Source organism: Phymastichus coffea, unplaced genomic scaffold (genome assembly GCF_024137745.1).
Source record: "Phymastichus coffea isolate CEN01 unplaced genomic scaffold, Cenicafe_Pcof_1.1 PCOF00050, whole genome shotgun sequence".
Taxonomy (NCBI): Eukaryota; Metazoa; Arthropoda; class Insecta; order Hymenoptera; family Eulophidae; genus Phymastichus; species Phymastichus coffea.
In genome coordinates, this window is record NW_026706861.1 from 1,379,500 (window position 1) to 1,399,020 (window position 19,521).

At 42.6% G+C, this 19,521-nt stretch overlaps 1 protein-coding gene across 1 annotated transcript in view; it reads left to right on the plus strand.

Moving 5' to 3' along the window:
* Nucleotides 1-6,488: 6,488 nt before the first annotated feature.
* The window catches only part of LOC131665362 (homeobox protein caupolican-like), a 64,977-nt gene continuing 51,944 nt past the window's right edge, over nucleotides 6,489-19,521 (plus strand). Inside the window, exon 1 of the mRNA XM_058937212.1 lies at nucleotides 6,489-7,098. Within this exon, the coding sequence (XP_058793195.1) occupies nucleotides 6,958-7,098 (141 nt within the window). The 5' untranslated portion in view covers nucleotides 6,489-6,957. The remainder of the gene's footprint in view (nucleotides 7,099-19,521) is intronic.

A 19,521-nucleotide genomic window follows, 5' to 3' on the forward strand; every position in this document is an offset into this window, starting at 1 on the left:
CGAGAAAGAGAGAGATGTCGCTTGAGGCAATACGGGTGCACACCTGTGCTTGACTGTCAGCCGGTGGAAACGGTAGTCGCATATACATTTTTGGGAGATCCAAAGCACCGATACACGTACACACTGATGGGATACGCGCCTTTTCATGCGGGATCACGACACAACTATACGGTCAAGCGTTCGTGAGAAGTTGAAATATTTTAAGTGCCTTCGCGTCGTGTCGCCTTTCCAGTTGATATGTGTTCGATGAGACGTGACAGGCAGACTTATTTGTCCTTGAATGATGATGGATAAAAGATGCACTGTTGTTTATAGCTTATTTTTCGATATCGGAAAATTGGGAATAAAAATGCGCCAAGTTTTGATTGTTATGTGAACGCTTTCGATGTTTTTCAGGATTTGTGTTTCAAAGATGGTTGAAAACGTGGCATTCAAATAAAGCTCCGTTAGCGAACTATTTTCATTATCCAATAATTCTGCGAATCAAATTAAATTTTATTTTCCATCAGAATCATAATTTACAATTCAAATAATTCAGTTTTAGTATACATAAACTTGTAATTAACATTTGCAGTATATATCAGCCTTAAATCTTCGTTAATACTCAAACTGTTTAGATTAACATGTTATTCGATGGTCATTTTATTGAGTAACAAAATTTGTCTACATCTTCTTTTATAATTTCATATCCTTTTAAAATCACGCGTACTTTATTTGGCAACTGGAATTCTATTTTTAGAGCACATTCAATTTGAACAGATATGGTAAATCATTCAGATAATCGACTCTTATTTGAAAATATTTATAAATTAATTATTTTAATATTCTAATTATTTTTAACATTTATTTTAACACATTATTAAAATATTAATGATTCATATACAGTGAGATCTTCATTGTACTGCAATTGTAATCAGCCGAGATTTTTTTACATCCAAAAATTTAACATACTCCCGAAATTCAAATCATAGTTTGAAGTTTTCTTCTCAGGTTATTACTGTAAAGATAATTTGGCTAATTACTCAATGTAAAGATATACAAAAATTTATCCTAATCAACAAAGCTATTGAGCCTGAATACAAATTCAATCTAAGAAGATATAGCAGAAGAATTATTGAGTATCAAAAAGTAGACATGAAAAAATTTCTTGAATAACGATCTACTCTTGGTCCGAAGCACATGTCACCCTCAAGAAGACCAACCAGTATTTGACGCAAGAAATAAAAAATCTCTTTTATTGCTCTGTTAAAATCATCACAATAAAAATATTATCATATAACTTTTCAGCATTAAAGTATTCAGTGTAACTACCGATTTTCCTCGTTGTAAGATCAAAACTCTTTATTGTACGGCTCAATCCCCTTAGCTTTAACACCTTGGTAGAGCCAATGAGGCTATGCGCAAAAATTATTTAAAAAGAAATATTCATTTGAAGTAGCTAAAAAAATGTAAAAAATTATTTTTTTCGAAAAATGGCAGCACTGCACAATAAGGTTTTTTATTAAATAAACTGTTACCATTATAGGGACTTTCTAGGACGTACAATCAAGATTTTGGACTTTCCAATAAAGAAAATCAAAGTTTATACTTTGAAATCATTATAATTTCATGATGATATATTTATTAGGACAATTTTTATAAGACAGTAAAGAAGAATTTTAGTATCATTTTAGGAATGTTTTTTTTGCAAGAAAATATTATATATATATAAATACACACAATATAAAAATTATTTATGATTGTTAACGAAATAAATATTGATGTAATAGAATTGTTTTAGTGCCGGAAAAGTATTATGATAGGAACAAAAGTAGCAAAAAATATTTTTTAATTTGACATAATGCCGCGTATAGCGAAAAAACTTACAGCGAATCTTGATCTTCATCTTTTAGTAACTCTGTAAGGAATATCCTTAGAAACATAATTGAAATTACCGTTAAGTTTTTCAACTATACAATATATCAAACGACTTTTCAATTCTACGATAACTACAGTAGCCATGTGATCCAAATCCACTGAATCCAGGTAATTTAAAACAGGAAAATCGATTTGGTTTACTCAGATGGTTTTCATTTATTTAACTTTAAATGCATTTTCCAATATCGACTGTCGTTTCCCTTTCATAAGCAGTGACTTTACATGTGCTAATCAGTTTTCGATGTCACTGATCTGCGATATCTAAGAATCTTGATAACTTCCATAGTTTTAATAGTAATGGGATATATAATAAGACTATCTCCCCGCTCAATAACAGTAATAAGATGGTAAATAATATCAATGTTCAGTTATTTAAAATATTCATTTTTATAAATTGTATTCATGACTTATTTATATGTATATTATGCATAATTTCGATAGGTAAAAATATCCTTTAACGAATAGTTCAGTATTAGATTAACTTCCTTCGTATTCCTGAAAAAAGGAGGATTGTTTTGGTCGGTACTATTTTAAACTATATATTATTACACAATATTCTCGCACGATGTTTTATTTCAAATCTATTTTGTAAGTTACCGAATGAGCTCTTATACAAAACTCAATGCATTCATAATCAAAAGTTACAGCAGTATACTCGTAAGCTTGGCTGTTCCATATTAGATCCACTTATACCTTATATCTATTATCATCTTTTTATAGTACAATTTGATAGAATATATCAAAAGAAAGGATTTATCACAAAAATGACCCTGATTAGAACCGTCTATCTTAGAATTTCAAAAATTTGATATTTTTTGGCTAATAGACTCTATAACCTGGAAAAGTTGAATAGACATGATTCCAATGTTATAATAACCGATTGTATAAAGAAGTTACAGAAATGAAGTCACTTCAAATATCCATAACAGTATTGTTATGACGTATATATTCGATTGAATAATTATTTCTTTATGGAAATAAATTAATAGTGAACCATGTACAATCTACATAATATATTACGAATAATACACAATAATCAGGTATATCGGGGAATGAAATAATCAAAATTTTCGCGAGAAAAAAAGCTATACTTTGAAAAGGCAAATCACTCGCCTAATAGAAGTCAATCGCACTTTCCTATAGAAGTCTACAGTTAAAATAAGCAAATCAGAGCGCAAACCAAGAAGCTGCGCCTCAATTCCCACAGACATGAAACAAATACTGCATCACATCGTGTAGAGCAGCGAGTAACGTTTTCCACGCGTTCGTCGCAATATCGACAGAGAGAGAGAGAGAGAGAGAGAGAAAGATAGAGAAGAGAAAGAGAGAGAAGAGAGAGAGAGAGAGAGAGAGAGAGAGAGCCAAACGGACACGAATTTACACACAATCGTGCGGGCTCTCTCTGTCTTTACGAGATCGCAGTTTCTGATTATTTGTTCCTCTCGGTAAGCAGCTCGAACCCATTTAAAAAAAGAAAAAAGAAGGATTTTTTTTGCAAAACTTTGGGAGTGAGAGAGGAGTAAGAAAGCGAATATCTACAGTGGGTGCAATTAGTACGCTTTCACCGATTTGTCGTCGTCCTTTCGATTTATTGTCTGATCGATTACTATCGGCTGGGTTTGCTTCGTTTCTAGTGCGCCACGTTTGCGAGAAAGTATATATTCAGTGGTTTAGATGAGATCGGCATGGAAAATTCACGCGATATAGTGCAAGCTTTAATTTCTTTTTACGAAAATAAATTATATCTGGTATGGAAATTTTAACAAGTTACTACATTTCACTTTAGTTGGCCGTAGTTACACGGGTTATTGAGTTATTAGCTCATTTAGTGAAATACTGACTTTACAATTTGGTACCTATTTTGATCGAAGTTTGTTTCGTATCTCTGAATTAAAGTGACCTCCTACAACAATAACTTAAAGTTAAAGTAATACCAAAATAATCAGTTTACTACAGTAATTTATTTTTTAATCCATTAATTAATTTATTTTAAACGTTGATCAGTTTTAATTGCGATCAGTTGAATACTGTATTTAATTAAGTCACGATGGCAAAGGTAAACTCTAGATCACGTACATACGAGATCGATTTAAACGTACATTGTTACAACGACTTTCCTTTTCTATTTCTATTATTATTAATTTATATTTGCTATTTCAATATCAATTTTTATTAATTTAGAATACGTTTATAAGCTCCATTATTCTCCAATAATAATAAAAAAACTCAAATTTGTAAAAAGTTGTACAGTAAATACAAATTTAAACAATCGATGTTATATCTTTCATTTGAAGAATAATACCCTGTTTGACTGATTACTTGATTTCCTTAAAAATAAAAATCAGATTGAAAAATAAAATTAACTTTTATAATCGACCTTCATTCGAGTTTAGTCTTATCCCAAAAAGTGCAAAATTCTAAAGAAATATTAAAAAGTTATATTATCTCGTCATTCGATCCTGCTTATGACAGATTCTCATGAGATGAGAGAGAGAGAGAGGGCTTCGGGAACCACTGGAGAGGAAGTCGTTCTTCTTGGGTTCCACACAGCTTCCTCCTTCCCTTTTCGCGAGCGCGCGCGCGGCTACATGACCGGACAGAGAACGACGGAATCTCCCATAATTTAGCGGCCGCGCATTGGTCACGCATCGCGAAATCCCTCGGCGACCGCACGCACAAGTTTTATTATATGCGCAAAAACTGGTCCTCCCGCTCTCCGCGCTCCTCGAGTACTTCTCTCCATATCATTTGCGCACGCGTCAAATTCATTTATTCGCGTGTATCGTCAGTACATATTGGAGAATCTTTATGTTATGTGATACTGTAGATGATATTTTTAGTTTATTGCGCCAAGTTATTTACTTTATTCTATTATTATTTATGATACTACTGCCCCGGAATAAATAATGAAATTCAATTGGTGAGATTCTAAAGATTGAAATGTTATTGATGAATTCATACTTATTTATGACAATTCGTTTTCTCTAAACTATTTCGAGTCGAAATTTGATGGTTTCTAGAAAAGCTCTATCATAGAAATTTTGTAATTAATTTAATAATTTGGATTGAAACTATACACACAGAGCCAAATACATTGTTAAAATATTGTGGCAGCCTTTTTGGGAAAATATTTGTAAATGTGTTTGGAAGATGATTATTATTAGAAAAATTATATACAGGGCAAAAATTAACATCGTAAATACTATTTTTAAGAGGACTAACCGAGGTCTAATATCGAATTGTTAAAGAATTCTTGATCACAGCCTAAAATTGTCCTAATAGAGAAACATTTTCTATCTTACAGTACTGCAATTTTCTTCGTTATAATTGCTAAAATTTCAATGACAGGCTCTATCAATTCACAGTTTGTATAACGTGCGAAATGCGCTAATAAAGACATCAACAAAACAAATTAAAAATACACTGATCACGGATGTGTTACTCGAGGCAACTACTAGAGTCATGTCAAATAATAAATGTCAACTAAATATTTATTTACTTTATAAATATTGGCTACTATAGCGCATCACTTTCATATGTGCTTGAAAATAAATTGCCAAATTTAGCTTAGAAAAACGTTAATTTACGTGAAGAAAATTGAACAAAGAAACCGATATAATTAATTTTATATAAATACGAGCAATTTGTTCCACAGAGACCAGATCAATGCATTTACTATGAGTGGAGTTGATTTATTAATTTTTTTCAAAATGTTTGCTTCACAAGAAGAATCCAACAATCAGAGTATAAGTTCCTATTAGGGTGTGCATAAAGTGAACTTGAAATAAAACTCTAGGCTGCGACCTGTGATGTGCAAAATCAGTTGCCGTGAAATAGTCGCGAGCAATGATCGTAAATTTCGAAAACACGTCTTAAACATCTGTTTAAGAGCAGTCGAGGGCATTTCTGGCTACATGGCCAGGAAGTTTTGATATCCACGCGCGCTTCATTGTTAGATATCGGAAAACACCACCCAAATCCTGTACGGAAGCTTTGTCCCTGGGCGAGGGTTCTGTCCCTTTTGTCGGATATTAATATAGTCAAACAGAAACGATATACGAAAAGTTTTGATTCTGACTCGCGCGCCCATTCATCAATTAAGCGTTCCATTCGCAATCCGTCGTCAGCGATCAGAGAGATTGGTTTGAAGCCATACACAACGGCCTTTCGACATTCTTCGTCCTATTAATCGGTCGTCTTTCTTTCGTTGGTCGCGATTCGGCGTCGATCTATGCGCTGTCCCTGTCGCATAGGTGTAGAGCGCGCATACAGCCGTACACGCTGGCCAAGCCAGCACAGCTGAAAGCAAGGCAGGAAAGCTGAAGAGCGGGGGGAGGGATTGGCGCCACCTCCAAGTCAAGCCCCACTACCAATCCTCTCCTCTGGCGTAGGCGTGCGTCCCTCTCGTCGTTCGCTCTCTCTCTCTCTCTCTCTCTCTCTCTCTCTCTCTCTCTCTCTCTCTCTCTTTCTCTCTCTTTCTCTCGTTGATGCTGCGCTGGCGCATAGCCGCAGCGCGCTCGGCTGGCGCGAGAGAGCCCCGCAACTTCATTCCACGCTGACTGACCATCGTGTCCGGACGCGAAAACGTGTGCCGCCACTGTCTACGAAAAAGAGGGGAGAGAAAGAGAGAGAGTGAATTGAGGGCTTCCTCGGTCGCGAGCGCGCGCGCGAAAAAAAAGAAGACACAGGGAGAGAGAGAGAGAGAGAGCGAGAGAGAGAAAGAGACACAAGGGGCGCGCGCAGTGTGCGGCTTCGAAAATCCGATTGCTCCGTAATTATAAGCCCAGACGAGAGTTTGTTTGTTTTCCCGTTCGTTTTTCGTGACCCCTCGATGACTGCAGAGCCATAGTAGTGCGATCGTCATCCAAGCAGTTTTCGCTCGTGTCATGGGGCAGCGATCAAAGTGAACTCTTCATTGCGAACTTTGCCGTGTGCCAAGCAAAGAGACGGAGCTTTCGGCCAGCTTGTCAACCTAGTTTGTAAGAGTGCATTGTGATTTTTCGCCAGCTCGCCTCTTGACGACTTCTCTCTCGAAACATCATGGATATGTCGGAGGACTGTTGGGCCGACCACGTGGGTCTACTGCAGGATGTGGCTGGTAGCGCTGGAGAACAACAGCAGCATCCGCAGACTGCATCTACTTCCGATTTTCTCATGATGCAGCATTCGCATCATCACGAGGTTAGTGGTACCACTTTGTCTCCCAAACGAGCGCTTTAACTTCGAGAAGAAAATGTCGATTCTCGAGAGATTTCATGAAAATTCCATCGTCATTTGCATCTTCAGTTGGTAGCTTATATTTATACGCACTGACACGCCATTACCGATATCATGAATGTAATGTGATTTCGAATTTAAAAGATAATACGGGTATGGCCATTTAATCAATTCGAAGAAAAGTATACAGTTTAAGTGCAAGTCATTGGCCAAGGGTGTACATTAAATTACCGCAGAAAATAGCGCCGTCGCATAACAGGCGGTCAAGCTCAAGCACCAGAAATTATAGGTAGACATGTCAGGCACTCCGGAGAACGAGAGACTGAGAAGGGCACAGCTGTCGAAATGAAAGACCGTAATAACGAGAAGCAGAGGGAAGGCGATGCCGATTGTTTGTTTGCGCAAGGAACCGGCAATAAAGCTCCCTTCTCGCATAATCGCTGCAGCCGATCTCACGTACAGGAATGACCCTACTCGTGCCGCGCGCTTTGGGGGATTTAGATGTCGTTATATCGGGCGCGCCGTTTTTCATTGCGCCTTGAATATGAATAGGCCGGTCTCCGGCCCGTAGTCAATTACGTAGCCTTTGGTGCTGCTCGAGCCTGGATCAGCAGCGCGCTTCTTTGTCCCTTCGTTTTCTCTGCTGTTTTCTTGTTTCTCGACGAAATTTCGCGATCGCATTACCGGAAGCGACGTCCGTACCGTGCGAAACCCCATTAACCTCGTTATCGAAAATACTCCCCGAAACGAAATTTCACGTAGCCTCGCTCTTGAAATTGGGCTCATCTCGCGCAGAAGCGCGGTAATAGACGCTCGTTGTTCCGTTTCAATCTGCGAACACGCGCGCGCGCACCGCTCTTGCCAGGGCACACCGGCCACGTGCTCGAGCTCGTCGGTTGCCTGTAATCATCTTCCGGAAATTATAGGCATTTGAGGGAGCGAGAGCGAGAAGGCAGGGGCACGCACCTCCGACGCGCGCGCAGCCCGAAAACTCGTTCCTTTTTCGGGGGAGCAGGTTTCGATGACAAAATCGCCTCTGACGCTGATGATGCGCGACAGAGACTTTTTATGGCACTTCGTTGTGATAATTGAGTTGCGCTTGGCGGGTTCGCGTCTCGATACGTATTCAAATGAGGATTTTGATTTTTTACAACGCTCCTGTAAATACGTTGCTGCTGATGATGCACGCGCACCAAGCTCTTCAGGTGCACGCTTCAATTTCCTGTAATCATTTTTTATAAGATGATTTGCCCAAGTATCTCATATGCCAGCTAAATAGCTGGGAACGTCGAGCGAGGCGATATATATCCCGGAAAACTGCACGTGTGTGTTATAAAGTGAGGGATAAAAGACGCACTGTAAGAGGATAAAAATTAACTCATCGTCAAATCATCAGTACTCCCATATTCCCGCTATTTGATCTACTTTTTTCATTACAACTGTACAAGGTAAGAAAGTGAGTGCAAACGTTGCAGCATATACAGCTTCGGTGGTCACATCTCTTGCGCAGAAGAAGAAGAGAGAGATGGCACGAAACGCCCTCTCTAGACGTGCTCTCAAATTAGCAATGCCAATCCGAGCGACAGCCAGCGAGCGCGCGCGCAAATTCCGCAATCGGAAAAGTCAACTCGGCTGTTTATTAATTCGGCACTTTACCTCGGCGACACGCGCGCGCGCCTCGTGTATGTATGCGCGAATCCGGCGGCGCGGCAACGCGAGAGGGGGATGCGGGCTCGCAGTTGATGCCTTGGTGTCGCACGCGCGATACGTTCGCCCGGCAGAGTATGCAAAGTACCCGCCGACGTTATTTCCGTCACTCTTTTCACTTTTAGACATTGCCGCTGCCGGCTTCGTTTTCGCGCGCGCTCTACGCCGCGGAGAGACAATGTAATGACGTGGGTGGCTCTTGTCGCGCGCTCCTCTATTTTCCTCCTTCCGTTGTTCGGCGTTTCGCGCAGACGTGCGCTGCTTTTCATCGAAAAACAGAAAAACGACCAAACGCCCGTGGACTGAGCTATTTTCAGGAAAAGACGAACCCTCCGAGCCGCCGTTGTCTCCCGCGGTAGAATTTTTCCTTCTTTTCAGCGACAATTAGTTTATCGCGCGTAAAGGCCTACGCAACGAAATGCGTATTGTCTCGTTTAAGGAAAGCTCCGCACTCGCGTCGCCGCGAATTAATGGGACACCGCGTGCGCTTCGTGGAATGGACTACACCCGGACATAAATGATAAAAGGCGTCAGCGCGGAGTGGAACCTTCGCTTTCGCCGGATGATGCGTTTAAGCGGGCCGCCGGGGCAACGCAGCTGCGAGCAATTTTCGCGATTGTACGTTCCTTTCTGTCGACCGCGGGCAGCGCGGGCGCCAATAAAATCGATTGTTTATTCGGCAAATGCAGCGCGCGGGCAGTGCGTCAACGCACGGCACAGCCCGCGAATCGATAAATTTGAGCGGCGCCTACCAGACGCCGTGTCGCGATTTCGCGGGTCTGAATGGTCAGAGCGCGCGCACTGCATAATCGCGGGCGTGGAAAGTGCGCGCACGTGGGCGGTGGTTTAAAGTACAAACGCATACGCGCGAGATATATGAGAGACGAGCTTAGAGAGAGAGAGAGAGAGAGAGAGAGAGAGAGCCTTCGTTCGCTTCGATGTCGACGTGTCGTTCGTCATCGTTCGCTTCAGGCGCGATTAATCAGGCTTGATAGGCGCGCGAGCGAGCGCGACTTTATCATGGCTGTTCATCGGGATTATATGGGCCTTTGTTGGCCCCGTGATACAGCTACGAGGCACAATGCCTTCGGAGCGAGAGCGAGAGAGAGAGAGAGCGCGGGCGAGTGAGGCCAACGGACCAGAGAATCAAAAGACGCGTGCGTTTCTTGTCGAGTAATTGTTTCGTCATGTTATTGTTGATTTTGTACACATGTGCGTCTGGACAAATCATGCTTTCGAGTACCAGCATCGAGCTGCGTGCGCGTGCGCCTTTTTTTCGCTTGAACGTTACATGCACTTCGGCGATTTGTGATGAAAGGCAAAATTATCAACGCGCCCGAAAGTTGGATTGGAAAATGAAAGAGCAAATTTACTCAAAGACGTCTTCTCTTGACAGATCGGCGCGGGCGCGTGAGAAGAAAAGAAACAGACACACGCACGCCTCCTGCCGAAAAAACTCATCTATCAAACTCACAAACTCGAAGTGAAATCAATTGCCGAAGTACGTAGAGGCCTGGAGAAGGCGCGAATCGTGGACGCGCGATCGGTATTTCGTAACGAACGTTAGAGAGTATGTCGTGGATGACACGAGCTTCGCGGTTGCGACTCACGTATGGCGTTTCCCACGCGCGCGCGCGCGCGCGCGCGAGCAACGTATGGGAACACATCCTCCGGGATTATTAGGCGATAAACTCGGCTTTTTTCGTATTCGCTCGACGTAGAAGCGGACCTCTCACATTCCAAAGTGCAAACGATTTCGGACGCGGCGCGCGCTCGTATACAGTGCGTGCGTACGCACCCTCCTTAGCCAGTCAATGGGGGTCCGCGACCGACCGGGATGCCGAACAAACTTTGGCGTCGGCGAGCATCGCGCGAGCAGCGAACGCACCACATCGACAAAAAGGCACGTTGGCGAAACGAGCTTCCCGCTGCAAGTCGTCGAGCAACCAGTCAGTTGAGTGACTCAAATCGGAACAATGCCATTGTCGGGAAGCCAGAGGCAAAACCCCAAGCGCGCTCGCAAGGCCAAACGGCCATGCATAGGATTATGAATGACAGCCATAACGAAGCGAGCTAATTGTCTTTGTTTGGCCTAGCGTCAAAAACGCCTGGCGATCGTGCCATAAAAATATGAGGCAAGGTGCCTCTCTTATCCGCCGTAAAAATCTGGCCCGTTGTATTTCAAGTTTCGGCAGGTAAGGGTCGCGGGCGCCGCACGCGCCCCTGCGGCCTCGCGCCAAGGAAAGCGATACCCCCGTCGTAAAACTTTCGAAAATGACGGCCGCATACTGGTCGTCGCTGCGGCCTCCCTCTCTTCTTCGTTATTTACGACGGAGCTGGTTTTCTCTCTTTCGCTCTCCCGCGCTGTTTACGACTGTTTCCTTCCAGTGGACGGGGCAAAAAAGGGACTTGTGAAATTTCGGCGAGCTTCACGGATTGATGGGTTACCTAAGCCTCCTCCCTGACGTCATTAGCCGTCGCTCGGCTAAGCACGCCTGTCCGCGCCATTTCCGACTTTTACTCTTGCAGCCCCGAGCAGCCGTTTGCACAATCAAAGCTCGGCCGAGGACTTTTTCTTTTTTTCGGGGAGCGTCGTGTTATCCCGGTCTTTATGATTATTACAACGATACCCTACTGTTGTTTAAGTAAGGGCGGGTTTACCGCTTTTCGTCGCGCTTGTCTTGAAATTCACTCTTTTAAAGGTCGTTTTACAAATTTCAGACATAGGCAGGACTCATCAAATGAATGCACCTATCTAGTATGTGCCAAAAATAATTGCCTATTTCAGATGCTTTCAATTCAATTATATATATACAATTCTAGTCAATCGTTCATCTGTTTTGTTTGCCAAACAGTCATTTCTTAAAAATGCAATATCAAAACTAATTTATAGAGTAAACTTCACTATCCACCAAGATGACAATGAGTCGATTGGCTAACTTGTCGAGTATTAAGTGGGAGAGGCATAAATTTGGTAAAAAGCTCCGTTAATCGTCCCTGAGATTAATTCATCGATCGCGAGCGCGCGTCGGGTAAAAGGCGCGAGGACGAAAAGTCAGTCGACGAAAATTTATTGTCGAGCCCATAATTAAAGGGCGGCGTTGCACCTGTCCGTCCGTCCGCTGCTACCGTCCCCGTGACGTGTCGCGCACTCACTCGGGACAGATAAAATTCTCGCATGCCGCTTCCGGTCCCTCGGCTCTCGTTCGGAATTAATTTGATAATTTCTGTTTGTCGGCCGACAGCCGCGATACGCGCAATTATCTGTATATGTGGCAGCTTTTTTTTTTAACTTTGTTACTTTTGTCGTCATTGGTAATTAATACACCGATGACGTTTGTGTTTTTCTATTTGTTGTCAGTAATTTTACCAAGTAAACTATCTTTTTTAATTAAATTGCAGCAAAACAAAATAGTCGTTCGCCATCGAAACGTATTTCAATAACACTTATGTATTTTTAAGAATGAAAAAAAATGAACTACCGTCAAGTCATCTTTATTTAAAAATAGCGTTTGAATTGTTTGAATTATTTCATTTACCAAGTTGATGAGATTTCTAACTGAAAAATCAAACATATCATGATGTTTTTACAAATTTATTTTGCAATCATGTAAAAAAGGCAAACTTACGGTTATACATTGACCGTTAACTACTTTCCAGCCGAAAATTTTATAACACGCTAACGGTATTTCCGTCAAGCAATTCGTTTTATATATAGACCAAGATCCTCGCTCAGTACTTCGTTATTAAAAAAAAAAAATTTGAATTCGAGCACCAGGGTATTTATTACGATGAACAAAATAAAGATTTTTCGGTCAATAAACCCCTTAATTAGCGAGATAAGTTGCGTGAGTGCTGGACGCGTTGCTTCGAGCTATGCCGCGGAGTCGTAAAGCAGGTGATCCATCCGCTGTTGCACCTTTTCTTTCACAGGGAAACGGCCGATTAAAGATAATTTGTTAGTTTGACCCCGTACGTGCTTTGAATTTCTCGTTTTTTTACAAATTTACATGACTTTCCGAGTGGTCGTTTTTCAATGCTGGCGATATAACGTTTAATTAACATTTTAATAAGGTGACTGTAATGAGGCTTTAGCTGACTCGAAAATATTATTTTTTATAACTTAATTTGAAGATAAAGAATGACGTATATCAAAATTACATGTGAGTTTATAATTCATTTGACGATACATCGTGTACTATTCGAAAAGGGTGTTAAGCATGCGACTGATAAATCATTTCATTTTTTTTAAATTCGCCAGTAGCTCTAACAAATCAATTTGATTATAAAGTAACTTATTACATACCATGAAAATAGTATGTTTTCTAATAAATTTGACCCTTTATCAAAGCAGGAGTTTGACTTTAACACCACTTTTCATTTTCACATAACACGACACCTATACTCCAAAATTCTTATTGCATATCGATAATAATAATCACTTATCGCAATCACTAGAACTGTTATATACGTAAATCGTGAAAAGCATCTCGTTTTCTCGGAAAACCTCTTTTTACCATCGTCACCCCTCGTTGGAAACATTAACAGCCCTGTACACTGCATTAAAGCCCATTAAATCTCCTCGGGCGACAAAGACTCATAACAGCTATAATCTTATCGTTCGACAAGGAGAAAAACAAACGCATTTTCTCTCTTTCTCTCTCTCTCTCTCTCTCTCTCTCTCGCTCTTGTCGCGCGCGTATACAAGGTGTGTGTATGTGTCTATCTACACCCTTAAAACATTAAGCCTCAGCCGTTATGTTGTCCCCCGTCGACGGATTCCCGCGTCGCTCTTTGGACACTTACGAGGGTCGTTCGAGTGCACGACAACGATTATTCGTCAATCTTCAGCAGGGGTTACTCTTTTTTCAATGTAATATGTGATTTTCGAGATTACGAACGCTTATACTCATTTCATAAGTGAAATATTTTTTTCGATACGCACATTAACGTAACAGTACAGGAAAAGTGCTTAAATTTCCTGCCAGTATTGAAGAAATGATCTTGAATTGGAAACACCTGTAAAGTAGCGAGATAATTTCAATTTGAGAACTAAAATAATAATGCCACTTTAATTTACAAGTCGATATATAGTTTTTTGGTACAGTCGGTAAAACTCATTTGAGATGTTCGTTAGCAATTCGACCAAAAACTTGACATTTCTTCCACTCGGAAGGACTTGCGACGTGCAGTAGGAACACACGTTGACGCCGCACCTCCTATGTGTGTACGCGTTTCCCATCAGTTCAAAAAATATGTAAACGAAAAACAACAGGTTTGTTCACTTAACGCCACTCCTTGCATTCGCCGCCATGTTCTTCTTTTTTCCTTCCCTCTTTTCCTTCTCTTTGTCAGCCGTACAACAAGCTCTTCGCGCGAAGGATCCACATGTTCGGGGGTTCACACGCTTCGCACGGTCAGAGGGCTCTCGCGCTTCTGTGTGTCGCTTCTTTCTTTTTTTTTTCCACGCACTCGACGCGCACAGGCAGCGTCGTATCGTTACACGCTCGTCTCCTCGCCGATTCTTTTTGTCACGGGAAGGCTTTCACGCGTGCTTGACAGAGTAAGAAAGTGCCTCGGGCCCCGTGCAAAGCGATGGCTTTTTAAGGATCGCGAGAATAGGTGCGTGATGGAGTTGTCAACAAAATGGTCGTCATGATGTACATATAGAGAGTACTGCGTGGAAAGTGCTTTCCAAGCCTTCGAACTTGTCTTCGGAACGGAAATTGGTCAAATAATGTCTTGTTCTCACGGTCTACATCAGTTGTACAGATCATTACGAATAAAATTTGCTTGCATGTAACATCAAAGTGGAAAATGGAAGTATAAGAAAATTAGACTCGTTGAAGAACGTCCTTTGGAAAGAGTTTGTTCACGGGATAAGACGTAGCAATCTAAGCTCTTGCTAATCTTTCTTTAGTCTTCCAGTGTCTTTTAGTCTTAACATCAATATCAATGAGTTTTGAATGTCTGCATAGCCACCATAACTTATGCATCTTCTATTCGGAAATCTTACAAAGAACATTCTGCCTATACATCGAAATAAAATGAAGCTTTAATCATAAAACCATACAACATAAAATCATAAAAATTTAAGCATAAAACCGACCGATCGTCTCGTCAAGCACCACATCTGCCGAGCGACGATCACCCTCGACAACCTCTGAAAGCTGACGAATTCCGCAATATTTTCAAAGCACGTGTACGCAAAGAGTCACACGTCCGGAGTCAAGCGCCAACGATTCTCCTTTCGCACGTGCGACACGTGCATCCCATAGAGCTCTCTCGCAACGGAGACGCGCGCGCGTTCCGTCGCTTCGCTCGCGACACGTGCACGCACGCAAAGTTGGATATCGGAGCGAGGCACGCGCGCGACTGCACTTGTCGTGACGATGCCCCCCCCCCCCCCCCCCCCGAAAAAAGAGACGGACAAGCCACCGCCTCGCGCGCGTCCGCGAGGGTTGTTTAATTTTCAAAGGGGTCGCGCACACTCCTCGTGAAAACACCTCGCCGAGACACTTGGCGTTTCCCATTGGCGCGGGCTGCGCCGCCTGCTGCATCCATAACGCGTGAGAACAGCCGCAGGTCCGCGAAAACCAAAGCACTCGGCGGCGATCGCGCTTGGCTTCGCGCGGCTGTGTGCTGGACAGCTTTGTTGGAACGCTCGTACCCTGCGCCCCATTATGATCCTCATAATGTTCACGGCGGAGCGCGACGAATGCGCCTTTAAAACGCCTCGCGAGTCACGCGTGGCTGCATTTGGAAAATATTGCAGCGGCCGAGCGCTTTATATAATGTTTCAAACTGTCGCGCACTTGTCACGCGCGAGGGTCGAGGCGACGACGACATGTCGAAAAACGTTATAATGCAGTTGCGCTACAGGGAATATATGATGCCCATTGTAGCGCCTATTATAAAGTTGCCGGCACAAGTTGATTGGCGTTTAATTTCGGGGGACGAGACTCGCGTGCGCTTTTCAGCTCTGTCGTTCCTTCTTTTTTTCTCCTAGCAAGTGTATTGTGAACTTCCTATTGTGTACTGATTTCTTTTTACGTTGAGACTGGAAACGATTTTTAATGGATTGATCTCTGCGATGGTTTTTATTTACAAAGATTTGGCTTGAAAAAATGTGATTGATGTGACTTTCTTCCGAAATCGGCCGTTTTTTCATATTACCGGTATATAGATTTGCCTAGACTTTTTTTGATCTTCCTCTTCGATTAATGTCATGGCAGCGGCAAATGTGAAGCCTGGCCAAATTAAAAAAAAAATGAAACGCAAGCGAAATGCCCTTAGGAAGCGAATGGGACCGTTGAAAGATCGCAGACACATCGGAAAAATGTGGATAAGCGCGCGAAGAGTAGCGAGAATCGGGTGCACACATTGTAGATTAATCGAAGTATCGCTTTAACAGTGTACACAAAAGTCAGCATTAACTGCGCGTCTAGCCCTAGCAGGGGGCGCGGGGAGAGCGGCTTGCGGGCATTCTCGTTTCCCGCGGGGTGTACACATATTCATCTCTCTCCCGCGCGCACTTAGCCCTTAGCCCCGATGCGTTTGTCATCCCTTTCTCGCCCCGCGGGCTTCAACCACCCCAAAACTCCGGCTCTAATTGAACGCGCGCCGCGCGCTACCGGGGGGTTGTCTAGCGCACACACGTCTAGTTTTGTCTCGATACTGCTCTTTCGAAGTGTATTGTATGGGCGGGCAATCGGGAGATGTTCGCCGGCGAACAAAGGGGACAATGTGCATTGGCATTTTAGGTGGCGAAAATTAGATTTATGAATTATTCCGCGCAGCTAATTTGCCGACAGCAGCTCTACCACTGCGCGCGATATGTCGCGCTTGAATTTACTTGGTTGCTTTTCCTTTTGGACTTTCGCCTTCTCGATATACGCATGATTGTTAACCGCGGCTAAAACCAAATGAAAATACACACAAGGTTCCAATTCAACTTCAAGTCGGATCACGTGCCACTTTTGTATCAGGTTTCAATCAGTCCTGCTGAGAGAATATTCACGAGCAGTCATCTGCCGAATGCTCCGATAAAATACTATTTTCGACAATAATCAAGCGAATAAACTGATTTTTTCGTGACGCAACGTTAGCATCATTGCAAAAATGCCAAATGGTGAACGTCCTCATAGAGGCCAACAAACGATATCAAAAGAAAATTCTGTATTCTCGATCTCACGGGTAAGCAATTACCGACACTCAACACTCGACGTCGATGGTTGCGCTCGCAAGCAAAAAATAAATGTAAAAAGCTATACAGAAGCTTTTCGTTCCCAGGGGGAGAGAATATAAGACGAGCAGCAGAGTAGCTGTAGAGCCGATATATGAAGACGTAAAAGCCAAGCAGCAGCAGCCTCCTTGCGGTACAACTCGTCGCTTCATTAGAGGAGCAACAGTTTGCGGCCTCGGGCGCTCTTGAGCTAATTCTACGGGACGCGCTCGCGCGAGCAAAAACATCCCATGGCTTATTATGCTTCTTCTTCAAGTATTCGTAGCAGCAGTTGTAGGAGGTGGAGGAGGAGCTTGGCGAAACATTTTTTAACGAGATATTATGTTCTTTGTTCGGCGGCTTTTCATATCGATTATTGCACATTTGTTTGGCGATCGTCACAGCGGATTCGGCGAAGCTGGCGAGCGAATGGTAAAATTCATAAACTTTTGTGCGTTCACGGATATTCGCATTTATCGAAAAATCGCCGAAGTCAATCCAGACGAAATCATGAACGAAATCACGCGCGAATAAAGAGAGAGAGAGAGAGAACCATTATAGGTTGCAACGCTCGGACGTCCCCTTTACACTTTCCGGGGTGCGAGAAAAGCGCATCCATCCGGGTCCCGCTTATTCAGCAATGATTCAATTCGGATGTGCTCTCTCTTTTTTTACGGGCATCCAACCGAAAAGGGGCTGAAGAGAGAGAGAGAGAGCAAAGAAAGCCGTATAGCTCGCTCCGCAAACCGGGGAGAAAACAGATTGCTCTTCCTTTTTTTTTTCTTCCCTTCCTAACCACACCAAACTCGCCCCCTTCCGCGTCTGAAGTCAACTAACCAACAAGTCGTTCTGTTAATTCCCGCCAAAGCCACTTCTTTTTCCTGCCACGAAAACTTCTCTCTCTCTCTCTCTCTCTCTCTTTCTCTCTCTCTCTCTCTCTTTCTCTCTCTTTCTCTCTTACGCTTTCGACTCCACCCACCAATCAGCTTCTGTGATTTATCTACCGAGATATCCTCCTACCGTTGCAGCCAGGAAAATTCTCCAGCTTTTTACGCTTTTTGCACCCCTTTTTCAAACGGTGTGATACTCCTTTAATAGATTGGAGACTTGTGTAAGCGATTTCATTTGATGATTTATTTACAGTGGTAAATGAGAGTCGTCCAAACAAATAAGTTTTTAGTACAACATTATTTTTTTACTTTCACGGTGTGCTTCGAAGACTGGCACATTCGAATTGAAGCTTACAAATACGAAAGCTTGCGAATAAAATTTTGATAAACAAAATTGAAAAGTAATTTACAAATAAATTGTCTTGCTTCTAAAAATACGCGAATCAAGTTTAAATATTCTGTACGACAGTATTTTTCCCAAACAATGAATATCTACCCTCTACAAAAGAAACCAAGTGATCTCTGTGCCCGCAGGCGCCAACCGTCAAAATGTAATATATTCAAACTTCCATTTCCCCAGAAAATAACGGGTATCGCCGTCAAATCGTGGTCATTAATCGAACTTTGTTGCATCCAGTGCGCAAAAAAGGCAGTCATGTTGTTTGATTTCATTAACCGCGCACAGGCCGTTTTATTTTTCTTCCTACCTCGAGGCACATAAAAATTCCTGTAATAATTTCGGAGCGGGTGTGGCGTTCAGGTGTCTCGGTGAATTATGCGGCTAATACCATTCACGCGCTTCTTGCGTCATTCGTGTAAGATATCCCATTTTTTTCTCACTCGCCAGTAATTTGTTATCTTATTTACGATTGAAATTAAACGCGAGTAATTAAATCGCTTTAGGTTCGCTACGATAAAGCGATAATACAAGTCGCAATGAAATATTGATAAATCGTTTTTAATCATCCACACGGATAAAACAACTTCATTTTGCATGACGCAGCTTAATAGCATTAATGGTCTTGGATTCCAGCGATCCGAAGCAATAATCGATCGTGCACCGAGCGAAATTTTTCATCTAAGCTATCGTCAACTTGTGCTCGCAAGATTTTTCGCTCGAGATCGTAAATGCTCCCCGCGCATAAATCAGCAATGAACGCGTAATGCTAGACCAAAGAGTAGGCAGCCGGCGTTTGGTCTCTTGACGCATTACCCCGCGCCCGTGCCGTCGTATAGCTGCAGCTGCCCCTCTCGACGTTCGCCGCTTGCACGCGAGTGTGCGTACGTTCTTCCTCGGCCGCAGCTCACCTGTAACGTATATCTTGCCCGCGCGACGGCCTTCTTTTCTTTTTCCTATACCGGCGCGCGCGCGCGCGAGGCCCCTTAATTGCTTTCCGATACACACTCTGCCTGCGTGTGCGAGCTCGGACCTCGTTTCCTCTCTCTCTCTCTCTCTTTCTTTTGTTTCTTTGGCTGCAATCGCGAGTTGTCAGCGAGTCGCGGGCGCCTAGACGCCACTTATTTTTCTCTTGCTCGGAGTCTTCGACTGTGCTCTTCTCATTTTTT